At 48.5% G+C, this 26,785-nt stretch overlaps 1 protein-coding gene across 3 annotated transcripts in view; it reads left to right on the top strand.

Moving 5' to 3' along the window:
* The window catches only part of MGAT1 (alpha-1,3-mannosyl-glycoprotein 2-beta-N-acetylglucosaminyltransferase), a 35,056-nt gene extending 8,916 nt beyond the window's left edge, over positions 1–26,140 (top strand). The window contains exons 2-4 of one of the 3 annotated variants that reach the window (XM_066581359.1): positions 8,983–9,047; positions 19,572–20,455; positions 24,800–26,140. In XM_066581359.1, the coding sequence (XP_066437456.1) occupies positions 19,862–20,455; positions 24,800–25,552 (1,347 nt within the window). In that variant the 5' untranslated portion in view covers positions 8,983–9,047; positions 19,572–19,861 and the 3' untranslated portion in view covers positions 25,553–26,140. Of the gene's footprint in view, positions 1–8,982; positions 9,052–13,112; positions 13,275–19,571; positions 20,456–24,799 lie in introns of those variants that run through there. The other 2 variants (XM_066581360.1, XM_066581358.1) reach the window with 2 other exon arrangements.
* The last annotated feature ends 645 nt before the right edge of the window (positions 26,141–26,785 follow it).

Genomic DNA, 26,785 nt, shown 5'->3' with positions numbered 1-26,785 from the left:
GACGGCTGTTTAGTTTCAGCAAGATTTTATTCAATATCACCACAGAATTAAATGGCATTTTAAGGTCTTAGACCCAATGTCCACGGGCGGATTTTAATTATAAAATCCGTGGCAGATCCGCAACACTAGGTGCCCATAGGGATGCATTAGCATCTGTAAAACAATTCAGATCATGCAGATGTAATATATATAATTTATTTTTTTTAATCACGTGTGGATCGCACGCACAAGAAAAAAATCGCATCATGCTCTATTTTCCTAGGGGACGGCTCTAGAGATGAGCGAGCGTACTCGTTAAGGCAAAATACTCGAGCGAGTATTGCCATTTTCGAATACATGCCCGCTCATGCCAAAAGACTCGGGGGCCGGTGGGTGAGAGTGGGGAGGAACGGGGGAGATCTCCCCCCGCCCCCCCCCCCCCCCACCATGCTTACTCCCACAACTCACCACTCACCCCTGCCGGCCCCCGAATCTTTTTTCACGAGCGGGCATGTACTCGAAAATGGCAATACTCGCTCGAGTATTTTGCCTTAACGAGCACGCTCGCTCATCTCTAGACGGCTCCGATTGAAGTCAGTGGAAGCTGTCTGATCCGCGGACCGCCCGCAGATGTCACTGTGATCGTGCCATGGATCTGCGGAAAAGCAAAAGTTAAAAAAAAAATGAAAATTGCACTGCGCATGCGTCTGACACATCACTGGGGCATCTGGGTGCATCCGCTGTGCTGAAAAAAGATCTGTCCGGCATGGAGGAGACCTGCGCTGGAGCTGGACAGGTAAGAAATGTATTGGCGGCCATGTGGATTCTTGCGGCCATACAAATATACGGTATAAGTTTACGGACTCTAACCCTAATACATAGCGGGCGATCTCCTAGTTGGAAGACCGAAGGACACTTTGATATTGGACCTACGAACATGTCGTTTAGTAAGCAACTGACCCGTGCCCACAGCCCATCCACTACTGGGCAGGACCAACGGGTGTGGAGCACGCTCCCACTTCTTGGCAACCACGTAAACATAGCTGTTAATGGGAACGTTCTATGTAGAATCTTAATGGAGGTTTCCATAAGGTAGACCTTTACATATCGTTGTGCAGCCATGTTGCCATCTTTCTGGCGTCATTTCTATCCCCAAGTCCTCCTCCCATTTTATCATGAAAGGAAATTTCTCTTCATTAGTGGGTTGGTTTAGCTTACTGTAAATATAAGAGAGTGCACCTCCCTGGGAGGGGTCATTGGCGCATAAATGTTCAAAAGAGGTAAGGAGGGCAGGGTGTACTGTTGTATCTTGATGCCACCGGAATTGGTGGGTGGAAAGAAGTGTTAGGCTGCTTGACAGCCAGGTGACTCTCCCAGTGCCTGATTGGCTGCACTCGCCCCTCCGGCTCCAGGGGACAGTGACCGGCTGCCCTGCCATGGAACTGCTTTATAGCTTAGTCACCCTGTCTCAGAAAAATAGGCGATCAAAAAGTCATATGTATTCCAAAATGGTACCGACGCAAACTACAGGTCATCCCGCAAAAAACGAGCCCTCGCACAACTATGTTGACAGAAAAATAAAAAAGTTATTGCGCGCAGAAGATGGCGGCAGAAAATAATTTTAAAAAAATTAAATATCTTTGAAAAAAAATACAAGTAGTACAGCAAAAAAAACTATACAAGTTTGGTATCGTAGTATTCGTACCAGCCCATAGAATGAAGTTATGTCATTTTTGTTGCAGTTTGTGTGCCATAGAAACAAGACGCATCGAAAGTTTGCGGAATTTAATTTTTTTTCAATTTCTCTCCACTTAGAATTTTTAAAAAGTTTTTCAATACGTTAAATAGTACCATTGAAAAATACAGTTCATTCTGCAAAGAACAATCCTCAGACAGCTACAGCAATGGAGTTTGGATTAGGCAACCTGCAGTCAGGCTGGGACACGTAAATGGTCCCGGAATACGCTTGTGTGTCACCGGCCTAACATGTAACATAGATGATGGTCCTACACTACTATCTTTCTCTACCCAGGTCCATGTTGGCCCCTGTCATTTGGGAATGAGCTGTAATTTTTCATGGCTATTGGTCACCAGTCTTTTGGAACGTGCACAGCCTCCTCTTTAATCGTTTGTAAACTTGTCTCGTGTTAACGCAACAGAATGCAGTCCTAAGCTCTCGCTCACGACCTGAAGGTTGTGGGTTCAATCCCCACAGGGTTCAGGTAGTTGACTTAAGGTTGATTCAGCTTTCCATCCTTCCGAGGTCGGTAAAATGAGTACCCAGCTTGCTAGGAGGTAAAAGATGAATGGGAAAGGCAATGGCAAACCGCCGGCAAAAACAGTCTGGTGAGAAAATGTCCCCGTGTGACGTCCCCCTAGGAGTCCGTTATGACTCGGTGCTTGTAGCAGGGGACGTTACCTTTACACAGGAATTAAAAAAAACATAGTTCCATGATTTGGGCCGCAAACTTTCCTATTCACTTCTTTATCGAGTCTCCGGTCCTGCTGCTCCTGTTGTCAGCGGCAGATACCACATCTTTTTTTGACCCAAGCAGTCTGTCGCTGCCACCCTTAATGCATGTAGGCACACAGCCTGCTTTGTCAATGGCCAACCAGCACACCCAGCTTAGTAGTCCACGGTCAATCCTGTTAGGTCCTGGGGTAGTTAGCCGCACCTCTCCTACTGGGGGGGCACCTGAGGTGCCCGTTCCACTCCACTTTCTCGTCATCTCCACTCCTGACAGCTTGTTTACAGGCATGCTTACTCTGTCTACTGCTTGCCTGTTTCTCTGTTACGCAAGTATTCTAGCTGTCCTGACCTTGGCTCTGGTCACCGGTCCCATCTCTGCCTACACCCTTTGGTACTGCGTTATGGTAAATCTGACCAGTTTATGTCAGTCCCAGTTAAGCTGCCTCTTAACTGGGACTGTTTCTGGGTTAGCTGCCCCCAGATCTAGTCCTAAGCCACACGGGTTTGTAGTAAACTGGATACACATCCACTGCCTTGACAAATGGCTGACATTCATGTAACCTGAGAACCCCATCCTGGAATGGAACGGTATTATTTGTCTTATTTCGCCACCGGAAGTTAGGTGTAGCGACGTAATACAGCACCGTAAAAAAAAGTTAACACCCCCAGCTAGTGATTGGCTATGAAACACATCCCCAGCCAAAGTGCTGTCCTCAGGACTGCGGCACCAGGAGTCTCGGCAGCAGCATATCGGCAGCAGGTGTGAGCAGGGTAGCCGGCGTCGGAGAGCACCGAGGCGGCGCCCACAATGGAGCAGACTGCGGCTGGGCAGCACGCAGCACTGAGGCGGCGGAGGGTTGAGCGGGCTACTGGGCGTCGGACAGCACTGAGGCAGCGACCGCATGACAACAAAGAGCCGGCGGATGGGACACAGCTGTGATCCGGCAGACTGCTAGGAGCCCTAACACAGAAGTGCCGCCAGGCGGAGCACAACAACGCGGCAAGGGGTGAGAAGCAGTGAGACGCTGGACTGGAGCTCCAGGGACAGTGAGAGCTGCAGCGTGCGCATTCATTGTTGCCGGAACAGGAAGCTAAGGGTGAGAGTTAGTTTTGTTCTTAGGCTTAGATTATTGCGTGTAAATGCTGGCATGCTACTGCTGGAACATGCCAGCATTTACATGGCATAATGTAAGCCTAAGAACAAAACTAATTCTCACTCTAAGCTTCCTGGTTTGGCAACAATGAATGCACACAACGCTGCTAGCACCTTGCAGCCTTGACCCTATCGGAAGCTAGGGATGTGACAGGGGCGTTCCTCCTGTCACTCCTTGCTTCCGGTGGGGACAAGAAACAATAATACCGAGTGGAACTAGGATGGGTTGAATACATTTGTAGAATGGAAGCAGTAGGGGGCGTAACGCCACACCATTGGGTTTCCTATTCGGCCTGGATGATGTTGGGTGTTAGGAAAATTGTAGATCAATGTATCAGTTAATTGTTTTTGCTATTAGATTGTAGACTAGAAAGATATAGCATCCTGCTAGTATAAGTAGTGAAGGGGTTAAACGAAACCTTTTCTATATACCAGTGAATGGTATGGAATAAAGACAGACAGAAGATTAGACAGTCTCCCAGACCCCCCCCCCCCCCCCTGCATACCTTCTCACTGAAATCATAAGGGTTTCTTTGTAAGTTATAGTTACACCTTAAAAGGTGTAACTTAAAAGGTATAACTTAGGCTGAAACTAAAATGTTTAACATATCTTGTATTCTTATTAATCTTGGAGGTATATACTTTTCTTGTGATGTCATTTATGGTATATAAACCACATACACCTTAGAATAAATTAGACATTTTTTGATACCACAACAAGGCTGGTGTGATTTGTATTTCTCCTAGGGGCCCAGACTGCTACACGAGATCTGGGATTGTCTTCTCCTTGGTAATCGCATAAATTCTCCTTACATTGGGCTCCTCTAATGTTTCTCGGAAAAATCTCTTGTGACTGACCAACAAAAACCTGCTGACGACGATGGATCCATCTGTTCTGATAGCGGTTTTCCATCAGGTCACTCTGAGTCGGGGAAGAGGTCCAGAAGGAAGCGCATCTGGAGAGACACGAGGCGTCCCGTTGTCTCAGAACATACGGTGTGCAAATTTAACAAAATCCGGACCTTCTTATTCCTGCCACAATCCTCAGTAATACTTGTGAGGGTCCACCAGGCGCCTTGTGGGAGGTCATCTAACCACTCTCCGTCTTGAGTCCTCTCTCACCTTAGGATGGTTTCACAAGGAGTCTTGGAGGCTTCATGAGTCTTACTGTAGAATGGTGGCAGCAGAATGTTTGTTGGGGCTACTTATATCATTGATGGGACGCAGCTCCACACTTCCCTGGGACAGCCAGACTTTTCAGGTCAAGTCAAAGCCGGCCCGCCGTGTATCGAGCTCGCTTTATATAGTGACACCCAACAGCTGGTGTAAATGTAGGCTGGATGTCAGGGGTTAATATACCTCTGTAGTGCAACATATTGGCTTAAGGCTTTAAATAAGTGAAATGTTGCACCATAGACATGAACCGGAGGTCCTGATGTCCAGTGGTGCCGTATCCGGACGATGTCATGGCCGGCAGTCAACCAGATTATCTGGTGCATTCTGGGCCTGCAGCCAACGAAGGCCTCATTCAGCCGGTTCTTTGCGAGTTGTGTCTGAGACTTGTCTGGACAGCATGCGGACACAGTTCGACCTTCAAGGACGGTGGACGTGGCACGTCCTGTTCTCTCCTCCGATATAGAGCAGGATAGGACGTGCAGCCATGGTTTTACCACACAGATCATCGGTGCTGATGTGGAGGGCTTCACGGGCTATGATGGGTCAGTGTGCTGTCTGTGAAATACCGGACAGCACATGAGCAAAATATTCTGTTCTCTGAACGAGGCCTACGGGATCTGGTGACGTTCAATAACGTGCCGCAATAATCCGGCTGTCAGGGGGACGCGGTTTAGCTTGTGGAATGTGGCGCACAATTCTGTGTCTACTTGACTCCAAGTGACATCTTCTGAAATCGCGTCGGTAATCGTCAACAATTGTTCCTTTCTCTTTTTCTCTTTTTTTTTGCTTTCATTTATACCGGTAGTTTTTTTTTTTTAAATGACTATTTTCTAAAATGGTGAAAATGGGCAATTCAGGCAACTTTAGTCTCTTTAGGCCGGGGTCACACAATCTTAAGCGTAAACCGCTGTTGGGGGGGAGATAATGCAGTGTTATACAGCTCAGGAGCCGAATGGTGACTATACGGGTCGCCGATACACAACGTAGTTCTGTCCGGGCCTGTGTATACACGCGCCCATAGAGAATAGTATATACCTGGCAAAAGAGAACATCCTGCGTTGTTTTTTTTTGCACTCCTGTATTACGCAATAATTCCGACGCGCTAATGTGATTGGAACTATGTAAGGCGATGTAATTAGATGTGTGTTATACAGGCGTAGAGCGCATGCGTAATATGTAATAATCATACACCCATGTGCGCCCGGCCTTAATCTTCTTTGTGGGAAGCTTCATAGAGTTGCATAGACTGTGCTGCCTGTAGCGGGGGCCGCCATGAGAACGTGGTGTCCTTTCTATTTTGTAACATTGCAGCCAATAGATGATGCACCCGTATACACATGGTCATTGGTTGAAGGTTTTGTCTGCAAATACGCCCAACGTACATGTGTGATGAAAGGTGCAGGTGGAGACGATCCGGTGCAAATCGCACAAGAATTCTTTTCAATAGCGAGACGGACGATAATAACAGTTTTTAGATGCTCAGGAAGCAAAATCCTTGCTTGCGCCGTATTCGCATCTACGGCGCAACAAATTATGAGTGATGCCGTCCTACGGCTAACTTCACGAGGGCGGTATGGGGCCATGAATCACGTTCGGCTATCGGCTTCGCCATCCATGGGAATTCCCCTGAGGATGAAAGGCGGTTTTGTGTGAAAACCACCTCGCGTCACTTCGGGGTTGCAGTGACCTCCCACCGCGGCTGAGGTTTGCGCACCGGCCCCTGAGGACACGCAGAAAGACATGACATGCTGCGATTTGAGTCCCGCTTCGCATCGCAGTGCCCTGCAGGACAACCTTGCTCATGTGTGACCCGTTCAGAAGAATGGGGGTTCATATCTGTCTCGCAATACACAATTCTTGCCCTGTGAAGCCGGCCCTACAGATTGTAAGGTCTTAAAAAATTAACCTCCATTTAAAAAATGATGCCAACATGGCGCTCCGTGGAATATATACGCCTTATGTAAATGAGGAGCGCGTGGTACATCAGATCTGTCATTTTGTGATTCGTAGAAGAATGCAGATTTTTCCAGGTTTTCTCTAAATGTTGGATTGTTTAAATAAATACAAAACATATTGATCAAAATGTGGCAGTAGCAGAAGTACAGCGCGTCACGAGAACCGGAGTCACTGGAGAAGTAAAGGACCTCTTAAGGGGAGGGATGGGCTGCGACTCCGAGCGGTTGAAGTATTTTGGCGCAGCAGCGGCACGCATGGAAGTCTTCACTGAAGAATCACCCAGAATGGAGAGTCGTCTCGCTCCCTAGAAGGCGCCGACCTGCGGTCCCCGCATCACCTCTTAGCGGTTTGGTCTTTGTACTCCCTACATTCGGGTTGGCTGCGGCCATGTCGCCCCTAACTCAGCTGAGTCGTACCGCCTCCATGCAGATGACTGAGGGTGACCCACAGACTAACAGCCCTAGCGCACGTCCAACAACTATCACTTTCCCCGCGCCCCATACATGTGAATGTGTCCTCTGCCCAACACTCGTGTGGAGGGAGATAAGCCGTCGTCGGACAGCTCTGGTGGCTGCTTATCCCCTGTGGAATAATAGGATCAGGTGATAAAATTCAACTTTTGCAATACATTCCCCCCAACATCTTCCGTCGGGGGTATTCTAACGCCCCCGTACACAACGGAGAGTCGCCAGCTAGTTAAGACTACTGAACACAAATGTGCAGCGGCACCTTAAAGGGGCGTTCAGGACTTTTACTATTCTCAGGATAGGTTCTCAGTAGTTGGACGGCGGGGGTCTGCTGTTCAGCTGATCCCCAGTATGGACAGCACTGGAAGCAGATAGCACCGTCTGTATTGCAGACGCAGCTCCCATTTAGTTTGATGTAGTAGCAAAGGGGGTCGCTGTAGTGTTGACGCATCTGACTGACGGCACGCGCGGTAATCAGCTGATCGGTGGACGCCTGCCGCTCTGCTACTGAGGATACGTCACCAGCTCCTGTAGCGTCACCCGGGGGCTCGCTGTGACATGAAATCATAAACATGATGTCCAGAAGAAAGTTCTGCCTGTCGCCAAGCTTCACTTGCAGAAGTCAAACTTGGTACAAGCATTTACTCCAGTCACATCCAAAGCTGCATTCAGACTCTTGCTGGCTGTAGGAGCGCAGGTCGTTCTTGCGCAGTAATGGCTGAGATGTTTGGGACATCTGACTGTTCCTGAATGCTGCTCTGGGTATGACTGGAGTAAGGACGAGCCCTTCTCCCTTCCGACAGTACTTGCTTGCGGTGTTGGCAGACAGCTGGGATCCGGCACGCTGCGTGCGTATGAAAGTGCCTGTAGCAGGCGGGACCTCCATCTTACACAGATGTACCAAGGATCTGGCCTGAAGCCGCTGGAGGAACTTTATGTCCTACTGACCTGAAGTCACACCCAGAGCAGCATTTACAATAGAGCACAGTCAGATGGGCTCCCATGATGCACTGTAAGTCTCTGGCTGCAGCTTCGGCTGTGATTGGAGTATTACTGGTGTAGTAATGTAGGATTATTACATGACGGGCTGCTGAACCTTGGCTGTAGCTTTCAGACACGGGCTCATTTAACCCGTTGCTCTCCGTTGATGTGGTGCAAGGTGATCATGACTGATGTGGTGCAAGAGTTGAACCCACGCCACATGCGGTGCAGCCCTACCAGCCTTCCTGCCACGCGGGCACAATCTACGTCTGAGATTTCCAGTGCACTTTCACACAAACTAACTTGTTACTTCACGCAGAAACGCGCCAGTTCTGCGCGTGCATTTTGCGCATTGACTGCATAAATCCGTTTGTGGCTCCGCGACAGAATAGCTGCAGATTCTGCTCCGTGTTTTCAGCCGGAATCTGTGCGGTTGAGCTCTGCCGCATGGATGCGCGCTGCAGCAAGTAACGCCAATCCGGGAGCTCTCCGCAGTAAGACGAAGGGCGCTTACTCTGCAATGCGATAGGCCCCCGGCTGCCATCTGCTAACGATGCGTTATATAGTGCCATTAACCCCTTAAGACCCGGCCATCCTTCCTTTTCACCTTTCAAGCACCATAGGGGTTTCAGTTTTCCTCGTCACAGCCGTACGGCGGCGTCTGCGATATCAGTCTGAACGGCTGACCGTTTTCTGTATTAATACAATCTTCCTGTGTTCGCTATATATGTTTTTTCGATTTAATATTTTTTTTTCATGCAAGTATTTCACTGATTTGCATTTTCTGGTTATGTCTTCAGGTGCAGCTATGACTGGAAGATGAAGACAAGCGGATGGAGACGCCGATGTGGAGATGGCGCTCTGGGCAAGTGAGGCATCCGGTCTTATACTGATTGTCAGATTCTGCAGATAGTCGGGGGCGGATGTACCACCCCTGTCTGGCAGCTGCTCTAGTCTCACTTTATACCACCTACTAGTTGGTTTGCCTTACACTAAAAAGTGGTGCACAATGTTACATTTAGAACACGCCTCCTTTTCCACAAGGGAACACCCCTTTGTCAGATGAGTTGTAAAATGTGTCTAAAAAAGTCTAAGTTAGTAAATCTGGCACAAAAACGATCGCCGCATTGCAGACCACTAGTGCTTATATTATGGCAATGTAATAACTAGTAGAAGGTTACCCTAAATGACAGTTTTTGTCCCCCTGTTGTCACGTGACGTCCCTACCTATGTGAGGGCGAGTGAATCGTTCAGATCCCCGCATGCAGCGACTAAGGTGTCATCCCGTGTGAGCAGGCGGTGTCACTTATGAAGGACAGCCAGCTGACTGTAGGGGGCGGTGACTAATCCCTGGACGCTCTGTCTCCATTCATTAGCGGTGTAATGCGCTGGGACAATTATCGACGGGCGAGTTGCGGGGCATCTGCGTCCGACAGTGGCCCCATGCAGAAGGGCCCTATGGGCTTCACTCAGGACAAGGATCAGATAAAAAGTCAATCAAAATAATCGCAAAAGCACAAAATCTGCTTGTTTCTGCATTTTTACACGTTGTTAAATTTCATGATTGCTGATCGAACGGCTGGGAGGATTAAAGCTCCATTAGACGTAACGATTATCGCTCACCTTCAACACTTTTAACTGATTTTAGGCGATAATCGTTGTGTCTAAATGGGCCTTAATTCGCACGAGATATCACTCGTCTGTCAGTCGCGGGGTGGGAGGCTCTCTGGTGGGCGTGTTCTTGTAATTGCCCCCAGTCCCAAACACACTGATTGTTTACGGAGTCCACTGAACGCACATAAGTACAAGCAGGCGGTCTCGGAATGAACCCCACGGGCCGCCAAACCAGCGGTGTCTGTGAGGGGCAGCGGGAGCTGTAGGGGCCGTGTTTGTGAGCGTTTGGCGGGGGCGCCAAATCAGCGGTGTACGTGAGGGGCAGCGGGGTCCGGAGGGGCCGTGTTTGTGAGCACTTGGGGGGGTGGGGGGGCGCCAAACCAGCGGTGTCCATGATAAGCAGCGGGGGCCGGAGGGGCCGTGTTTGTGAGCACTTGGCAGGGGGTGCACCTCCCTGCAAAGTCATTGAAAGGCAACCATTACCTGATTACACCTGGCGATGACTAGTCAGCCAGCGACTATTTTTCGGTAGGCTGAACCATAACGGCTGGTGAAGTTCTGGCTGGTGGCTGTGTTACCACAGAACTGTCAGTTCACTGCTCAGTGCCTATCGGTGTTAAGCTGCCTTCCCGGGTCCTACGGGGTCATCGCTGCACATTGCCTCTCCATACATAGGCTGACACCCCCCGCCCCCCCCAATAATCACATAGTCAGGTACATCCACCCTGTTGCGCACTAACCTCTGTGGAAAAGACTTATAGCTGGTTATCCTGAGCCTCCTGGTTCATGAATAGAATGCTAGGACTGCAGTGAGAACTGATACTTTCACTATTGCAGTCCAGCATTTTGGAGAGCCGAGTGCCCCCCTGACGGAAGGGTTATGCGCTGCCTTGGAACATGTCTGCCTCCAGTACCCCCGACGGCCTTACCTGTCCATCATCATCATCATCAGTGACATTGCTGAAAAGCTTCTGGATTGGGGCCAAGCCAGCCGTAGCAGACGGAGGGGGTCGCTGGGCACTCAGGATTTGCGCTCCCGGCGGGCTGAGCGGGCGCTGGGTAACTTTTTGTTTGGCTGGAGGGCACACGCTGTACTCTGCCCTTTTTCCAGGAAAGGCCGCAGGTACATAGGGGGAAGGGGGACATAAACTGTCCACAGGCCAAGTCCGGAGGAGGCCATCCTGGTGGCTGCTGGTCTGTCAGAACCACCTGCTGGAGTTCCTACATTCTCCCGCTCCTGCCCCCCGAACATTATACTGGGGACCTCGCAGGCAGCGCTGGGGCTCAGTGTTGCTTCCCCATAGTCGACCTGGACATCTGGATTTTCTTGACCCACCGCAAAAACCTGTTATTCCAGTTCGGTGACAAAATGTGGCGTCCCTTGTTCCTCCTGTCCGAGGCTGTGAGATTACGGTGTGACCCGTATGGGGGGTTTGAGGCTGTGAGGTTTCCCGTGTGACCCCTGTGGGGGGGGGGGGTCTGAGGCTGTGAGGTTACTGTGTGACACCTATGGGGGTCCGAGGCTGTGAGGTTACTGTGTGACCCCTGTGTGGGGGTACGAGGCTGTGAGGTTGCCGTGTGACACCTGTGGGGGGGGTCCGAGGCTGTGAGGTTACTGTGTGACCCCTGTGTGGGGGTACGAGGCTGTGAGGTTGCCGTGTGACACCTGTGGGGGGGGGGGGGGGGGTCCAAGGCTGTGAGCTTACTGTGTGACCCCTGTGTGGGGGTACGAGGCTGTGAGGTTGCCGTGTGACACCTGTGTGGGGGGGGGGGGGGGGGGGGGGGTCCGAGGCTGTGAGGTTACTGTGTGACCCCTGTGGGAGGGTCCGAGGCTGTCAGGTTACTGTGTAACCCCTGTGGGGGGGTCCAAGGCCTTGAGGTTACCATGTGACCCCCGTGGTTTCTTTCTCTGATGCTCTGCAGAGGCTTTAGTGTTTCTGTTGTGGAACTTCGAGTTCCAGTAGAAGTCGCTCGGATTCTGCAGCGGGGTCCCGTATTAACAGCGGTTCATGCCTCAGTGTAGGCCACACGGATTCTCCTGCCCACGGACTAGACATCCACATGTGGGGATGAAGCGAGTGACCTCTCACCTCTTCTAGGGGTTGTACCAGAACTAGAAGTTATTGCCAACCCAAAGGATGGAGGATACCTTGTTGATCTTGGGGGACCTCAGGTGTCCCTGCCGAGGGGGAGGAGATGGAATGGCGCGGCGGTCATGCAAGCGCGCTGACGCTTTTTTTTTTTTTTTTTTTTTATATCAAAAAGTCACATGTGCTCCAAAATGGTACCAATAGAATCGCGGGTCGTCCCGCAAACAACGGGTGTCACAGTTGCATCCGGGACCTTACTTAATCTCACATTGCGCCCAAGAAGCCGACCGGCGGAGCAGCGGAATATGCCGTAGACGTGGATCTGACCCCATGATTAATGCAGACGTGGCCTAAACCGGTTAGCTGACGGCTGGACAAGAGGGTGCGCTACATGCTGTGCAGCTGCTTGTGCCCCTTTAGAGGGCTTGTGTGCTTTTTGGACAACATTCCCCGATGGCACCCCCGTGCACTTACTCATGGTCCCGGCATGGCTGATGATGTAGCTGAGCGCTGCAGGGTCACCGTCTGTTCTCCCGACATTGGCGCCCACATCCTGGATGCAATGATGCCAGGGGTTTGGAACGGTGACCCTGCAGCCTTCGGGTGGTTCTCAGTGACTTCACCTGCACAACAGAGGAGCCCCCGCGGGGTGGTGACCCTGAGTCGTGGCGGCAAATGGGATTAAGTACGCTCGCTCCGAGCACAGAGGGCACTATAGGGGCAATGTTGTTTGGTAAACAGATGACTGCAGACAAGGATCACCGCACGGCGAAGTTACAAAGTAGTCGAACTCAATGCTTTCGTGTTGCAATTTATAATTTACTGCAATTAACAAAAAATTCCACAAGATTGGATTTCTTGCAGCAACTTGTCGCACTGTGATTGCATTAAGTTCCACTAGATCGGGGGATCTCGGGGGCCGCCTGTTCTGCGGCCAAAGTCGCCCTTCGGTCGTAAAGTTACGTTTGTATTCTTCTTGGAACCCACAGGTGTATTTCCTGGAGGATCTCAGGTATCTAATCCCATGGGTGCGCAGGGCCAGCTCTGCTATGTGCTACTTTATACATGGTGAGACGTTCTCAGCACCAAAATATAAGCCAGGTCGTGTAGTGGTGTTCTGCGTGTGACCGCTGCCTGTACGTGTCTGTCTTGGAGTGGGTGATAATGAGAGAACCGCCTTCTTGGGGCTGTCTCTTTCACGTGTGACTGTAATCTAATGCTTTTTCAGCTGACTTCCTGGAGAGAGCAGGAAGAAGCCAGACAGTCGCTGACAGAGCGACAGCAGTAGAGCTCAGGGAAGGAGGAGAGGGAGAAGGCGAGACGCAGAGGAGAAAAAGTTTGGAAAGTTGTGGAGAGTTTCCTCGGTGGAGCAGTCGCTAGATCTACAGGTCTGATTATGTTGTACACTTTATATTATATTCGTCTTTTGTAATTGCACGACAGTCTCTTCCTCTCGGTCACCGAAAGGCTCTGTCTCATAGTTAAACTTCTTGTAGTTGTGAGTTCCCTCTTTTTACTCGTTGGCACCATCTGTCAGTCCCGTCATGTATAATCCTCTACGGTGAGCTGGAAGTACAAGGATTTAAGTCTGTTGGGTGTGCTGCAACCTTTGGCAATACCCGGCTCTGCCCTTGGAGAAGGATAGCGCTGTTTTTGGGAGGATCACATATACTTAGTAGAATGGTGACCCCCCTTCCTATGCCACCACTCTCGTAGTTTGTTACAAAGTGCCCCCCCGTACTGCGGTTGTAAGTGGCCCCTCCTGTGCTGTGCGTGGGCACCCCCCACTGCGCGTGTAGTTACCCCCCCCCCCCCCCCTCGTACTGCAGAAACCTTCCCTGATGCTTACATGTGAACCTGCATCCTGTTTTTGCTGTAATGGGGGCTGTTTCACGTGATGACGTTCCATCGTGGACAAATCCACACCAGAATTCCCATGTCTTACATGCTAAGTATCCGCCGCGTCCTATAGAGGCACGGCGAAGTATCCGCCGCGTCCTATAGAGGCACGGCGAAGTATCCGCCGCGTCCTATAGAGGCACGGCGAAGTATCCGCCGCGTCCTATAGAGGCACGGCGAAGTATCCGCCGCGTCCTATAGAGGCACGGCGAAGTATCCGCCGCGTCCTATAGAGGCACGGCGAAGTATCCGCCGCGTCCTATAGAGGCACGGCGAAGTATCCGCCGCGTCCTATAGAGGCACGGCGAAGTATCCGCCGCGTCCTATAGAGGCACGGCGAAGTATCCGCCGCGTCCTATAGAGGCACGGCGAAGCATCCGCCGCGTCCTATAGAGGCACGGCGAAGCATCCGCCGCGTCCTATAGAGGCACGGCTAAGTAGGCAGCTGTCAAGCTCTGGGGTTTTCTATCAACTTAATGTCAAGAAACGTTTTATACTTTGAGAGGTCTCAAATAGGACTGTTATTCCCCATGTAATAGGACATACTGGGCATTGTAGTCGGTAAGTCCTTGTGGACAGTCACGCTCTTCAACGCTTTCCCAGCTGTTCTTCCCTTGCTGACTGCGCAGTTATTTGCTTCCTCTCCATCTCTACTGGTTTCACGTGTCCATTTGGTGGAGGTGCTTACTTATAGGTCACATGATTCCCAAGAACTATGTGCCCCCGCCCCCAGCTGTCAATTTACTCTTCTTATATTAATCTGGTTAACTGGCTATTTAAAACCCTTAATTCCTCATTAGAAGAGGTTAATCTGAGGTGGGGGAGGGGAGTAAGGAAATGGGTCCCTGAAAACAACAATGTCAGGAAGCCGCAGGTGGTGCGATAACGAATGTCGCGGGTCAGTTCACCCCGCAGGGCGAGCAAAGTTCAGTTTAGTTTCGTAAAACATGAGGATTTTTTGTATAACAAAGTAGAAAAACCAGCTTGCTTGGGCCGTGTCCGTAATTAGAGGGCGTTGTGTTGGGACTCATTGTCATGCTCTTCCTTTCCTATGCAATAAACCTCATCGTTGCCTTATGGGTGAGGTGCGTTCTACCAGTTTGTAGAGGACTCTGCTGAGTTTGGCGGTCTTCCAGACCGTTGATGCAGCATGGCAGTTTCTGGAAAGCACCTCATAGATCTCCTCAGTCTGATGATGTTCTGCATAGAGGGGAAGCAAAAAGGTGAATTAACTCCTCGCATGAATAGCATTGACCACCGAACCTTCTCTACATGGAGCCTCTTTCCTCTGGATCGTACTCGAAGATCCTTGAGTACTTTACCCCCTAGATGGAGGCCAATTAACGAAATCTACCTGGTCTGTCAGACCCACCTGCTGGAGTTCCTACTTGCACCCTGTTTACATTATCACTCGGAAAATCGTTCAAACAAACAATAATCATTCAGTTTAAACGATGAGTGAGAATCGTGATGCTCTCGTTCGTCATTTAGTTTGTCAGCACCAAAACCATTGTTGGCTTGGGTACTCATCGTGCCAATCCAACGCTTATCGTTCACATAGGTGGGTGAAAAACTGAACAATAAGTGAACGAGGACTGAGCGATGCTCAACGAGAATCGTGCAGTCTAGACAGGCTGCCCAAATGCGAACAAGCTAATGATGTCATCAGCTGGTTCCGTCAGGCACACAAGAATCATGCAGTGTAGGCAGGCTGCCCAAACGCAGACGAGCTGGTGATGACGTCATCAGCTGGTTCCATCGGGCGCACGAGGATCATGCAGTCTAGATGGGCTGCCCGAGGTTGTGATGACGTCATCAGCTGGTTCCGTCGGGCACACGAGGATCTGGAGATTCTCGGCCTGTGTAAAAGGACCATAACACAGCGGATTCAGACTCTTCCCAGGGAGCAAGCGATCTTTCCCCAGGGGCTGCACATCTCTGTGTACATAGGAATAACCAACAACTGAGCAGCGAGCATTATTATCCATGCGTAAATGAGCTAATAAAGGAGCCTTGACTCATTGGTTGAGTGCTCGTTTTCACTTTTACATAGCCCGTTGATCAGGCAGAGGAACGATCCGATGAGCGTTCTTGCCCAATTATAGGACCATGTAGAAGACCCTATTCCATCAATGATGAGCAGCGAGCATGGCGCTAGTCTCCTGGGGCCTCCCAGGTTCTATCAGGTTAAAATCAAGCATTCCTACAATCATTCATCCCCCATAAAGCTTCATCATTGTCAGCCGCGTGTCCCAGATGGGCCTCCAACAATGATAATCATTTGGCAGACGCATCACCCAACGAATGTATGTTTCCTCGTTTGTCAGCTCATCATTTGCTGTTTTACACGGTCTGATGATTAGGAAAAAGAATGTGAAGGTTTTTGATCATCACACTATGTTAAAGGCACTATCGATTTCCGGCAATGACAAGATTGGCGCTCATCTGCTGGGCTTTCACACAGCCCAATTCAGCCTCTTGTTAGGAGCAAATGATGGCTCATTCCCCTTAGAGCTTCATAAGTGTCACCTCCACATCCCGGTTCACTCTGTGACATACCACTGACCACAGTAATTGTTGGTGTCAAGTAGAAGATGCGATCGCCCGACTAATGAGCATCTGCTGGGTTGTTGGGTAATCAGTTGCACCTTCATACGGTCCACTGATTGGCCAACAAAATATTCCTGCTGTATAAAAGACACGTAATCCTATTTGTTGCAGAGGTCAGTGTTGGCTAACTCTCGAAATTTGCTCTTTCAGCTGAGGATCTACATGTTCTGAATCCTCGCCGTGTCCATCGGTCATTGCATACAGTGCGGCGCCCCCTCCTCCCGCCTGGCGGGTCTTCTGTCGCTGTTTGCATCATCTCCAGTAATCGCTCATTACAATTATCTGAATGTTATGTCAGAAGGTCAGACAACCAGGGGTTGTTGACTGCAGATGCCGGCCAATTACTGCGAGCGGCATTAATCTCTTTACTCCGTTCCATGTTGTGTAATTCAGGACTGTGTTGGCAAGATAACATTACCGCGACGTGGCGGCGTATCGTCAGTTTACATAGCGTTATCTCGCAGGCTTGGTAAACCAGACCCAATGTACAGTGCGGTGGATTACGCAGCCTTCAGACCTGCTAGGAGGCAGAAAGTGCACCTAACCCCCCTTCCGCACCTCACTTAGTTACTGCGCTCATTTACACCAGTAATCTGTGTTTATGCTATTTTAATCCCCTAAAATCGCATGTGTTTTCCATGTTAAAGTCCGAGCACTGAGCTGATTTCTGTTGGAAGCAGGCAGCACTGCTACTACTGCTGTGGTGATGCTTGGTATTGCAGGCAAAGTTCCCATTAAAGTGAATGGCTGCAATACCAAGTCTGGCCACTGCAGAGAGAACAGAGCTATCCGCTTCCTGTAGAAATCGTCTCAGTGCATGAGCACACTAGCCTCGCTAACTGATCAGTGAGTGTCCCATGTGGTAGACCTCTGCTGGGTACTGGTGTAACTTGACGCTACCGAAAGCTAGGGGTTTGACAGGAGGAACGCCCCTGTCACACCCCCAGCTCCCGATTGACTGCGGATCCAGCAGTGGTTTGAGGAGGCAGAGAGCAGCGTGCCTTGATTTCTGGTTAGGGTGACGGGTAAGTATAACAATTAGCCTTACTTTTATAATATAAGCCTAACTGTTACACTTAGCCCTGAATCTAACCCTCCATCCCTGCCACAAATTGCCACACGGTGATTTTCCCCCGCCAGACTGCTCCTCCGCTAATGGTATGTTCCCCCCCCCCCCATCACGCTGCTGCGGAACACTGTAGGTTTGCGCACCGTTTCCCCTCCGCTGCTGACATGGGGCTCCCGGCCACCCACGGTCCTCACACTGCGCCTCAGGGCCCCTTCCCCTTACAGGCAGCTGACCATCTTCCCCTGCCAACCCTGTCCTGCCCATGTGCCCCCGCACTGTGCTCTCGACACTCCTTTCTCCCTGCGGCCGCCTGCCTATGTGCCCCGCCGACGCTGGCCTAAACTTGCTGCCGTGGCCAACGAGCTTCACATTGCTGCCCTTTTGCTGTATGGTTCCGCAGTGCTGCCGGTGTTGCTGATGCGGGCGCTCCCAATGCTGCCCTTCTATTTATGTGTTCGGCTGGCCCCGGTACTTCTGCTGCTTCCGCTGCCGCCATCTTCAGTTGTTCAGGTGTACCGCCGGGCCAGATGTTGCCAATGTCAGCACGCCTCCAGCCAATCACAAAATGGGAGTGTGAAACATTTCTGACAACTGCTGTCTTATGTCACTACCCCTTACTTCCGGTGGCGACATAATACACCAGTATCCCTCCGCTGATCTACTATTGCTGGACCATCCTAAGGTTAGGCCATCAGTAGTTTACAACTGGACAACTCCTTTCACCTTAGTATATGGGTCAAGTACATCTATACGAAGAAGTTTTCTTAGATGTTAGTACTGTCCCACAAAAAAACATTTTTTTGAGCAAAAGGTTTTTTCTAAATGTCGCTGTTTTCTGAGAGAGCCAGCTATTTTTCCATCACTGTAGCCGCATGAGGGCTTATGTTTTGTGGAACGTTTTGTACTTTTTTGGTACTGCTTTGGGGTTCATTTTATGTATTGTTTAATTGCTCTATTTTTTTGGGAGGGGGTGTGGAGAAAAAAACTGCAGTTTCACCATAGCTCCATTTTTTTAAACTATTTCATGTAATGGACAAATTCTTATAGCACGGAACCTACAAAACACTTCCAATATACATACATGGGTATCCCAAACCTGCTGGAATAACCCGCACAAGGGTAGAAAATCCAAACTAATCTTTATGAAAAGTAAATATTAAGATAAACACTAAAATGCAATATAAAAGGAGATAATGGAGCAAACCAGATCCCCTCGGCCGTAGAGGCAGAGTACAGGTGACTCCCAGTAGATGGAAAGAACCTACGGCTGTGTAACATACAAATATACAGAAAATACTCAAAGTAAATAGATAATAAAGTAACCATCATACACCAAAACACTGGTAATGGCAACTGATAATAAGCATAGAAAACCATATGTAATACACACCCTTCGACGTGGTGTTCACCACGAGGATGCATGGGAAAAAGCCTCAACACGCGTTACACTGCGTCGGCAACTTCTTCAGGACGCTTGTGGCTTATAGCAAATTTTGGGAGTCTTTGTTACACCCCTCGCTGCCATACTAAATCAATGAGCCCCGCAGTTGTGTTGTAGGAGCCGATGGGAGCCCCCTCCCTCGGTCTAAGTTCCTTATATCCCACAGTCAGAAACCAACTTTATTGGTCTCCAATCGGAACCTCTTATCTGATCTGATTTCCAACCACAAAACTATCAGAACCATCAGATATGCCGCTTGCCGGACTCAAATGGCTCCAAACTGACCCAATTGGCTGTACTGAGCTCCGTCCAACATGTGACTGAAAAGTTTCCCAGACAGAATAATGCAGCATACTGCAGTACTTTGTGCTGGATCGGGGTAAGACGTTCGGAGTTGAGCCTCCAGGGCAGATGTGAATGGGGCTTTAGGGTCTTAGTAAGAGCACCAGGAGTGAAGCACGTCTAGCACCACGCTCTTCTTCTGGAGAACCCTGGTTAGAAAGCAGTATCTTGAACAGCCATCGTAAAAACACTCTAGGGCGGTCATTTAAGGGGTTAGTGTGGCGGGCGTGCTTTGTACATACGGAACTACACTCACATGAATGTCTTGCTTGTCTGTTTAGCAACTAGTAGAAAATGTCCTGATCTCTTCCCGTTTCTCTACAGGTCGTTGGATTTGAGATTGCTTTGTCTGAAGAAGGTCAATCAGACTTGGAACCGGGAGTGTTATGTTTGTGGCGATCTCTCCGTGTAGGATCATCGTGCGGACAGTATTAGTCACCTGTAGACGCCGCACATTTCCTGTTTGACGCTTGTGCTTGGCTGTATAGATCCAAAGTACCATGAACTAAAGGTGGTTCAAACAGCAAATCATCAACCTTTTCTGATTTGAACCCTGCCAGTCCATAGTTTCAAGAGCTCACCCATCTAAGTACATATCGGGACCCCCCAGGGGAATGCCGCGCAAAGTTAGCGTGGCGGCCTGGGGGGCGGCCCTGTTTATCTCCTGGAATGCCATCCTTCTCCTCTACCTCATGAGCCGCCCAAAGGCTCCTGATGCTTCAGACCTTACAGAACATGTCATCCGGCTGGCTGAAGAAGCAGAAGCTGAGCTAGAGAAACAAAAGGAGCTTCTGCAACAAATCCACCACTATAGTGGACTGCTTCATCGTAGACCTGCTCCACCCAATGCTGCACGTGGACCTGAGCTGCCGCAGCGGCTGTCCAATGTGTCTCTACCATCGCCGACGCCTGTGGCCTCCGATGCACAGTCAGCAGTCATTCCAGTTCTCGTCGTAGCATGTGATCGGCCATCAGTCAGGAAGTGCCTGGACTCCCTGCTTAAGTACCGGCCTTCGGCGGAGCAGTTTCCCATCATTGTAAGCCAGGACTGTGGCCATGCAGAAACGGCAAGAGTTATTGACTCCTATGGGGATGCTATCACTCACATCAATCAGCCTGACCTCTCCGAGGTGCCAGCTCCCCCCGAACATAGAAAGTTTCAGGGCTATTATAAAATATCCAGGCACTATAAATGGGCACTTAACCAGGTAAGTCTGCCTGTTCTAATTAATCGGATTGTTCTTTCCAGGACTTGCCTTCTTTAATGTGAAAACCCTCCTAAGCACAACGTGCTCCATCCATGTAGAGCAGTGGGGTCTGCGAGAGTCCAGAGCTGCCTTGCAATGTAACATTTGAAAGGAAAGGTGTCTGTCAGAGTTAGTGTTTAACTTTTTAATGGGAAGGTGTCATCAGAAAATGTAAAGAATTTTTGTTGATTTTTTTTATTTTCTTTTAAAATTTTGATGTCACGATCTATTTTTTTTTTAAAAAATCCTGAAATCCGTTTTCACACTGACTACAGAGTCTAAGAAAAGTCTGACACTTCCTGTTCTGTAGAGAAAGCTTCGACTTCTCAGTCATCTCATTATCATCACAGGCAGGATTACACTGAAAGTAGTTCAATCCCCGCGTGGCTCAGGTAGCCGTCTCAAGGTTGACTCAGCCTTCCGTGCTTTCAATGTCGGTAAAATAAGCACTCAGCTTAGGGGGGGGTAATAAATAAAAAATTATCTGAAAGAGCTGCGGAGTAAGTTGGCGCTATACAAATAACAAGATTTATAATTTATTCTTTAAGTTGAAGAGGAGTAAAACGTGTTAATATTGGCTATTTTTACCAAAGTAATAAAGCAGGATCGGGTACTTCCCTCATTCCAATTTTTTTGGGTAGAAGTGTTGCGCCTTTAATCCACATAGTTTAGCTTGAAGAGGATTAAAATAACAACACTCTCCCATAGAAGTCAATGTGTTTTCTCTTGTGATACCAACATCTCTTTCACCAACATCAGCGATCCGCCAACCTGACTCTAGCATCTGGTTATACGTACAGGCTTATAAGCGTTGTCCCACCCTGAAGTATCTTCTAGTAGATCACCCAGAACAGAACATTTTTTAGAACTGGAATATTTAGAGAAAGATTGCCCTCTGAGTAGATTTCACTTTTATGTACTTGTTATGGTACCTCCTGCTAATCTTTTGGTCCTCTTAGAGTACTCAACGAATGTGTTGGGTGGCAGCGAGAAACCGCTACTGAAGTACGATCACTGGCGCTGGACACTGTAGGTCGATGTTCTGGGAGGGAATCGGAGAACCCTCAGTATGTAATGGCGGGATCGGCACACTGGAACATCGCTCTTAATTATTACAATTGCAGAATTGTTAGACTTTGTGTGATCCTCAGTAAATTCATATTTGTTCACAGGACATCCAAGTTATAGAGAAAACTTCTATTTCAGTTTGCAGCAAGTCATGGAGATAACCCCCGTGGGGCTCATTAAAATTCATGTGTTTGCGGTTCACCCTGCCCCCTGCCTCTGAGAGACAGGTGAATATGAATATTAATGAGCTGCATCAGATGCATCTCTGTCTTTCACTGGATGAGTCCACAGAATTGATATAATCAGTATGATCCAACCACTGGGACCCTGAGTGATCATGACAGCAGTGGTCCCAAGTCCCCCATGTGAATGAAGCAGTGGTCACGGATGAGCACTTGCACTGCATTTGCCTTCGGCGGGATTGAATATGATAGCTGAGCACTTTAATGTTTGTGGAGCAACACCTTCAAGTACCTAAAGAATACTGATATTTCAGTTTTCAAGAATTGTGAATGCAGCTCTGAATTTCAACCCCAATTTGAAAAAAAGTTGGAGTGTTGTGTAAAATGTAAATAAACGTGAAGAAGGTAAGAATACAGTGACTTTGAAATCTCATCTAACCATATTTTATTCCTAGTAGAACCTAGAACACATAGCGGAAGGGGGAAGGGAGACAGTTAATTTTTTTTAATGAAATTGAACAATCATATCATTTTAAGAAATTGATGGCAGCAACACATCTCACAAGAGTTGGGTGGGACTGTGTCTACCGTTGTGTTGCATCCCCTCTTCTGGAAGTAAGGAGACCAATTGCTGGAGTTTTTGGAGAAGAATGTTGTCTCATTTTTGTCTGATGGACGATTCTCGCTGCTCCACAGTCCGGGTCGTCTTTGCTAGATTTTTCATTTCATAATGCGCCAAATGTTTTCTATGGATGAAAGGTCCGAACTGCAGGCAGCCGTATCACCCCGGACTCTTCTCCTGTAAAGTCATGCTGTTGTGATGGATGCAGTATATGGTGGAAGGTCCGGACTGCAGGCGGCCGGTTCGCCCCCGGACTCTTCTCATGGGAAACCATGCAGTTGTGCTGGATGCAGTATGTGGTGGAAGGCCAGGACTGCAGGCGGCTGGTTTACCCCTGGACTCTTCTGTAGAGCCATGCTGTTGTGATGGATGCAGTATGTGGTTTAGCGTAGTCTTGCTGATAAATCCAAGGTCTTCCCTGAAATAGACCTTGTCTGGATGGAGTATATGTTCTACCTCTATATACCGCTCAGCATTGATAGTGCCTGTCAGGATGTATAAGCTGCCCATGCCATAGGCACTAATGCACTCCCATAGCATTAGAGATGCAGAACTGTGTGCTGATAACAAGCTGGATAATTCTTCTCCTCTTGAGTCCGCAGGACACGGCATCCATGGCTTACGAAAATAATTTTTAATCTGCCATTTCCATTTTAAATGAGCTTTGGCCCAGAGAAGACGCCGTCGTTCCTAGATTGTGTTGTTATAGGATACAGCTTTAGCTTACATTTGTGGATTACACTGCAAGCTGTGTTCAGACATAGATTTCTGGAAGTATTCCTGAGCCCATGCAGTGATTGGCATTACAGAGTCATGCCTGTCTTTAATGTAGTGACGCCTGAGGGCCTGTAGATCTCGAGCATCCCATACTGACCATCGGCCTTGTCCCTTGTGCATATGAATTCCTCCAGATTCTCTGACTCTTTTGATATTATTATCTACTGTACATGGTGGGATATTCAGACATAGTTTTTCACAGATTGGTGAACCTCTGACCATCTTTGTTTCTGAGAGACTCGGCCTCTCTAACGTGCTCTTTTATACATAGTCATGTGAGTAGAGAATTGACCCTCCAGCTGTTTTCACTAGGACCACTTACTCATCCAGCCTTTTGTTACCCCGTCCCAGCTTGTGTGAGATGTGTTGCTGCCAGTAATCTCTAAATGAGCTAATTTTTTTTAATGAAGTTAAACAATGTCGTCCCTCCTTCCACCTCTGTTCTGTGGTTAGATGAGATTTCCAAATCATTGCATTCTTTATTTCTTTACAATTTAAAGCAATAAAGTAATGTACTGTAGTTTACATACAAGGTGACTTTAATTTTTAAGCAGATTATTGTGTTCACCGCACCTTTACATCTTGATAACTCTCTCTTTTGGCATTTTGGTCAGTTCTCTTTCCTTTATGGTATCAAAGTTAAAGGAGTTGTATCGCAACAAGTTTTACACCTCGGCCACGGCTGATTCTGAAGTGTATTGTAGTAGGTGGTCCCCGATGCACACCACTTCTCTGGCCATCCCATTGAAGTGAGTCAAGCGGTGGTTAGCGTGTGCGATGACCCGCTGCCATACACTTTGGGACGAGCCACAGCTGGGGTGTCTGCATGACAGACAAAACCTGCAATGAGACAACCACTTTAAAACTGTGTTCCAGTAATATCACATTATCCTCTATCCAAAGGATAGGGTTTAACTACCTGATTGGTGGAGTCTGACTGCTGGAACCCCCACTGACTGCTAGAATGGAGGTCCCGTGTCCCCCTTTGTGACTGGCAATGAGTAGAGCAGCAGGGTGCATGCTCAGCCACCTCTCCATTCATTTCTGTGGGACTGTCAGAAGTAGCTGAGTGCTTGGGATATCACCTGCAGTTCCATTGAAATGGGTGGACCAGTGCCCGAGCATCCGCACTGCTGCTCAACTGATTGCCAGTCACACAGGGGGGCACGGGACTTGCCTTCTGGCAATCTGTGGGGGTCCCAGCAGTCAGATCCCCACTGATCAGGTAGTTAAACCCTGTCCTATGGATAGGGGATAACTTGATATTACTAGAGTACCTCATTAAATGATAATGTCAACCTTTCCTAAGACCAGTTTCAGATGAAAGCTTTTCAGACAGAGTTTTGCACCCATAATATGAGCGTCCCGCCCAACTGCCAGGATACTGACTTGAACTAATACCATCATTGGTCTACTGCCCTATTCCAAGTTTACAGAGGCATCCTGCAAATGAAACTTATAGTGTGTGGTATGTTTTTTAATATGGGAGCCTATGCCTAATGTATGGCTATAGAGTGGCAGATGTTGGAGGCATGTATGGTGATAGATATCGGGAAATTCTCCTAACTTACGTTTCTGAAATATATTGTAAACATAGTGTCGTAAAAGCACATGGTAAATCTGAACTGCCTGTAACAACGCAGATTTACTTTTCAGATCTTCAAGGTGATGGGTTACAAGTCTGCGATCGTAGTGGAAGACGACCTGGAAGTGGCTCCAGACTTCTATGAATACTTCCTAAGTGCGTATTATCTCCTACGTAAGGATCCCACTCTGTGGTGCATCTCTGCCTGGAATGACAATGGAAAGGAGGCGCTGGTGGAAGCCAAGGGCAGCGCCATACTTCACCGTTCTGACTTTTTCCCAGGTCTTGGGTGGCTGCTACTTCGGGAGCTATGGGAAGAACTTGAGCCAAAGTGGCCAGCAGCCTTCTGGGATGACTGGGTTAGAAGGCCTGAGCAGAGACTTGAGAGGGCATGCTTGAGACCAGAGCTGCCTCGCACTAGAACATTTGGGAGGAAAGGTGTCAGCCAGGGTCAGTTTTTTGACCAGCATCTCAGATTCATCAAACTGAACCAGGACCCTGTGGCCTTCACAAAAATAGACCTTTCGTACCTCTTAAAAGAAAAATATGACCCCTGGTTTGTGGAGCAAGTTTATGGAGCACCCAAAGTTCGGGCAGAAGAGGTTCTTCAAGGGCAAGTGCCCGGTGGGAGGACGGTAAGGGTGGAATACACAACTAAAGACACTTTCAAGGCCATGGCCAGGGCCTTTGGTGTAATGGATGACCTGAAGTCAGGCGTGGCCCGTGTGGCTTACATGGGAGTTGTGTCTTTTACTCATAGGGGTAGAAGGGTGTTTTTGGCACCTCCTCAAAACTGGGGAGGGTATGATCCATCATGGACATAAGGTGGTCTCCTTTCTCCACATTTAGGTAAATACTCGCCAAAAAAGCGAGCCAGGGAGTAAAAAAAAAAATTTATTTTTCTCTGTGAGAGGTTCAGAGGGTCCAATATGTTTAGGTGCTATTTACTGTGTCTGCACCTTTAAGAAGCTCACTTGTTTGTAAGAGGTGGTGGAACGTCGTACACCACCCATGTGAGCCTCTCGAATCGCGGTGCAGAAGCTATATGAAGGAATTCATAAACCACTTTGAACCGTCATGAAGTTGACCAGCAGCAGTTTGCGGACCTCGGGCATACTGGTGAGACAGAGCTACACTTACACACTCAGGAAGAGATCATCTCCGCCAACCAAGGTTCCTGGCATCGAGGGAGAACTTGTCTTCTCAAGTTTCCTTCCCTTTTGTTAATTCACCTCAGTAAAGTGACCTTTATAGCCAAATGAGTCTGAGTCCTAGAGGCAAACTACAACATGGATGTCTTTGCACATATACAGTGTGTATGTCTTTTTGCATATAAAAAAATTTTTTGAATGTACAAATTGAAGCGTCTTAACCGTGTGTATATATATATATATATTTTTTTTAACCTTGTATTCTGATCTTTCATCTTGCCTGAACACGTTGGTTATTGTACAATGAATGCAGACTTCAATGGGCTTAAAGGGAACCTGTCACCACCGTCCCAACCCTAAAATTGACTTTACAAAATTTTAGACTATGGGGATCTCCAGACACACAGCTTGATCTGAATTTGGCAGAAGGGAGGGACAGGTGAGAAAAATCAAGTACAGGTAATATAACCCCTTCACTCTTTGGTCTAGGGCCCAAATTTTGTCCTATATCTGGAAGGTTGCTTTAAATGGAACTTGTCACCATCACCTAAAACTGACTTACCTTTAGCCCCAGCTGTACGTATACCTGAATTACTGAAGAAGAGCCCTTGTGCCTCAAAGCTCGTTTTGTTGCTGATTTATATTACAGTTGGGTATATATCGTCTTGCCTTTATGCTTTCATTATTGGAAGGTTGTGCCATGTTCCAGTTTCTTAGCCTAATATTTAGTGTCGTTCCATGCCAACGTTCATTGCAGCATCCACCTAGAAAGGTCCTCCATACAGTTTTGTCACGTCACATCCTCTCCTCCATGGCCCTCCTGTTGGCCTGGCATCATGACTGAGTTGCTTCACCATTTCTTTTGCCTCCTTGTACCAGTTTCTTGGCTGTGAGGGGATGAAAATT

Source organism: Eleutherodactylus coqui, chromosome 10 (genome assembly GCF_035609145.1).
Source record: "Eleutherodactylus coqui strain aEleCoq1 chromosome 10, aEleCoq1.hap1, whole genome shotgun sequence".
Taxonomy (NCBI): Eukaryota; Metazoa; Chordata; class Amphibia; order Anura; family Eleutherodactylidae; genus Eleutherodactylus; species Eleutherodactylus coqui.
The sequence above is the reverse complement of the archived record's forward strand: the minus strand, read 5'-3'. Positions and strand labels throughout refer to the sequence as shown.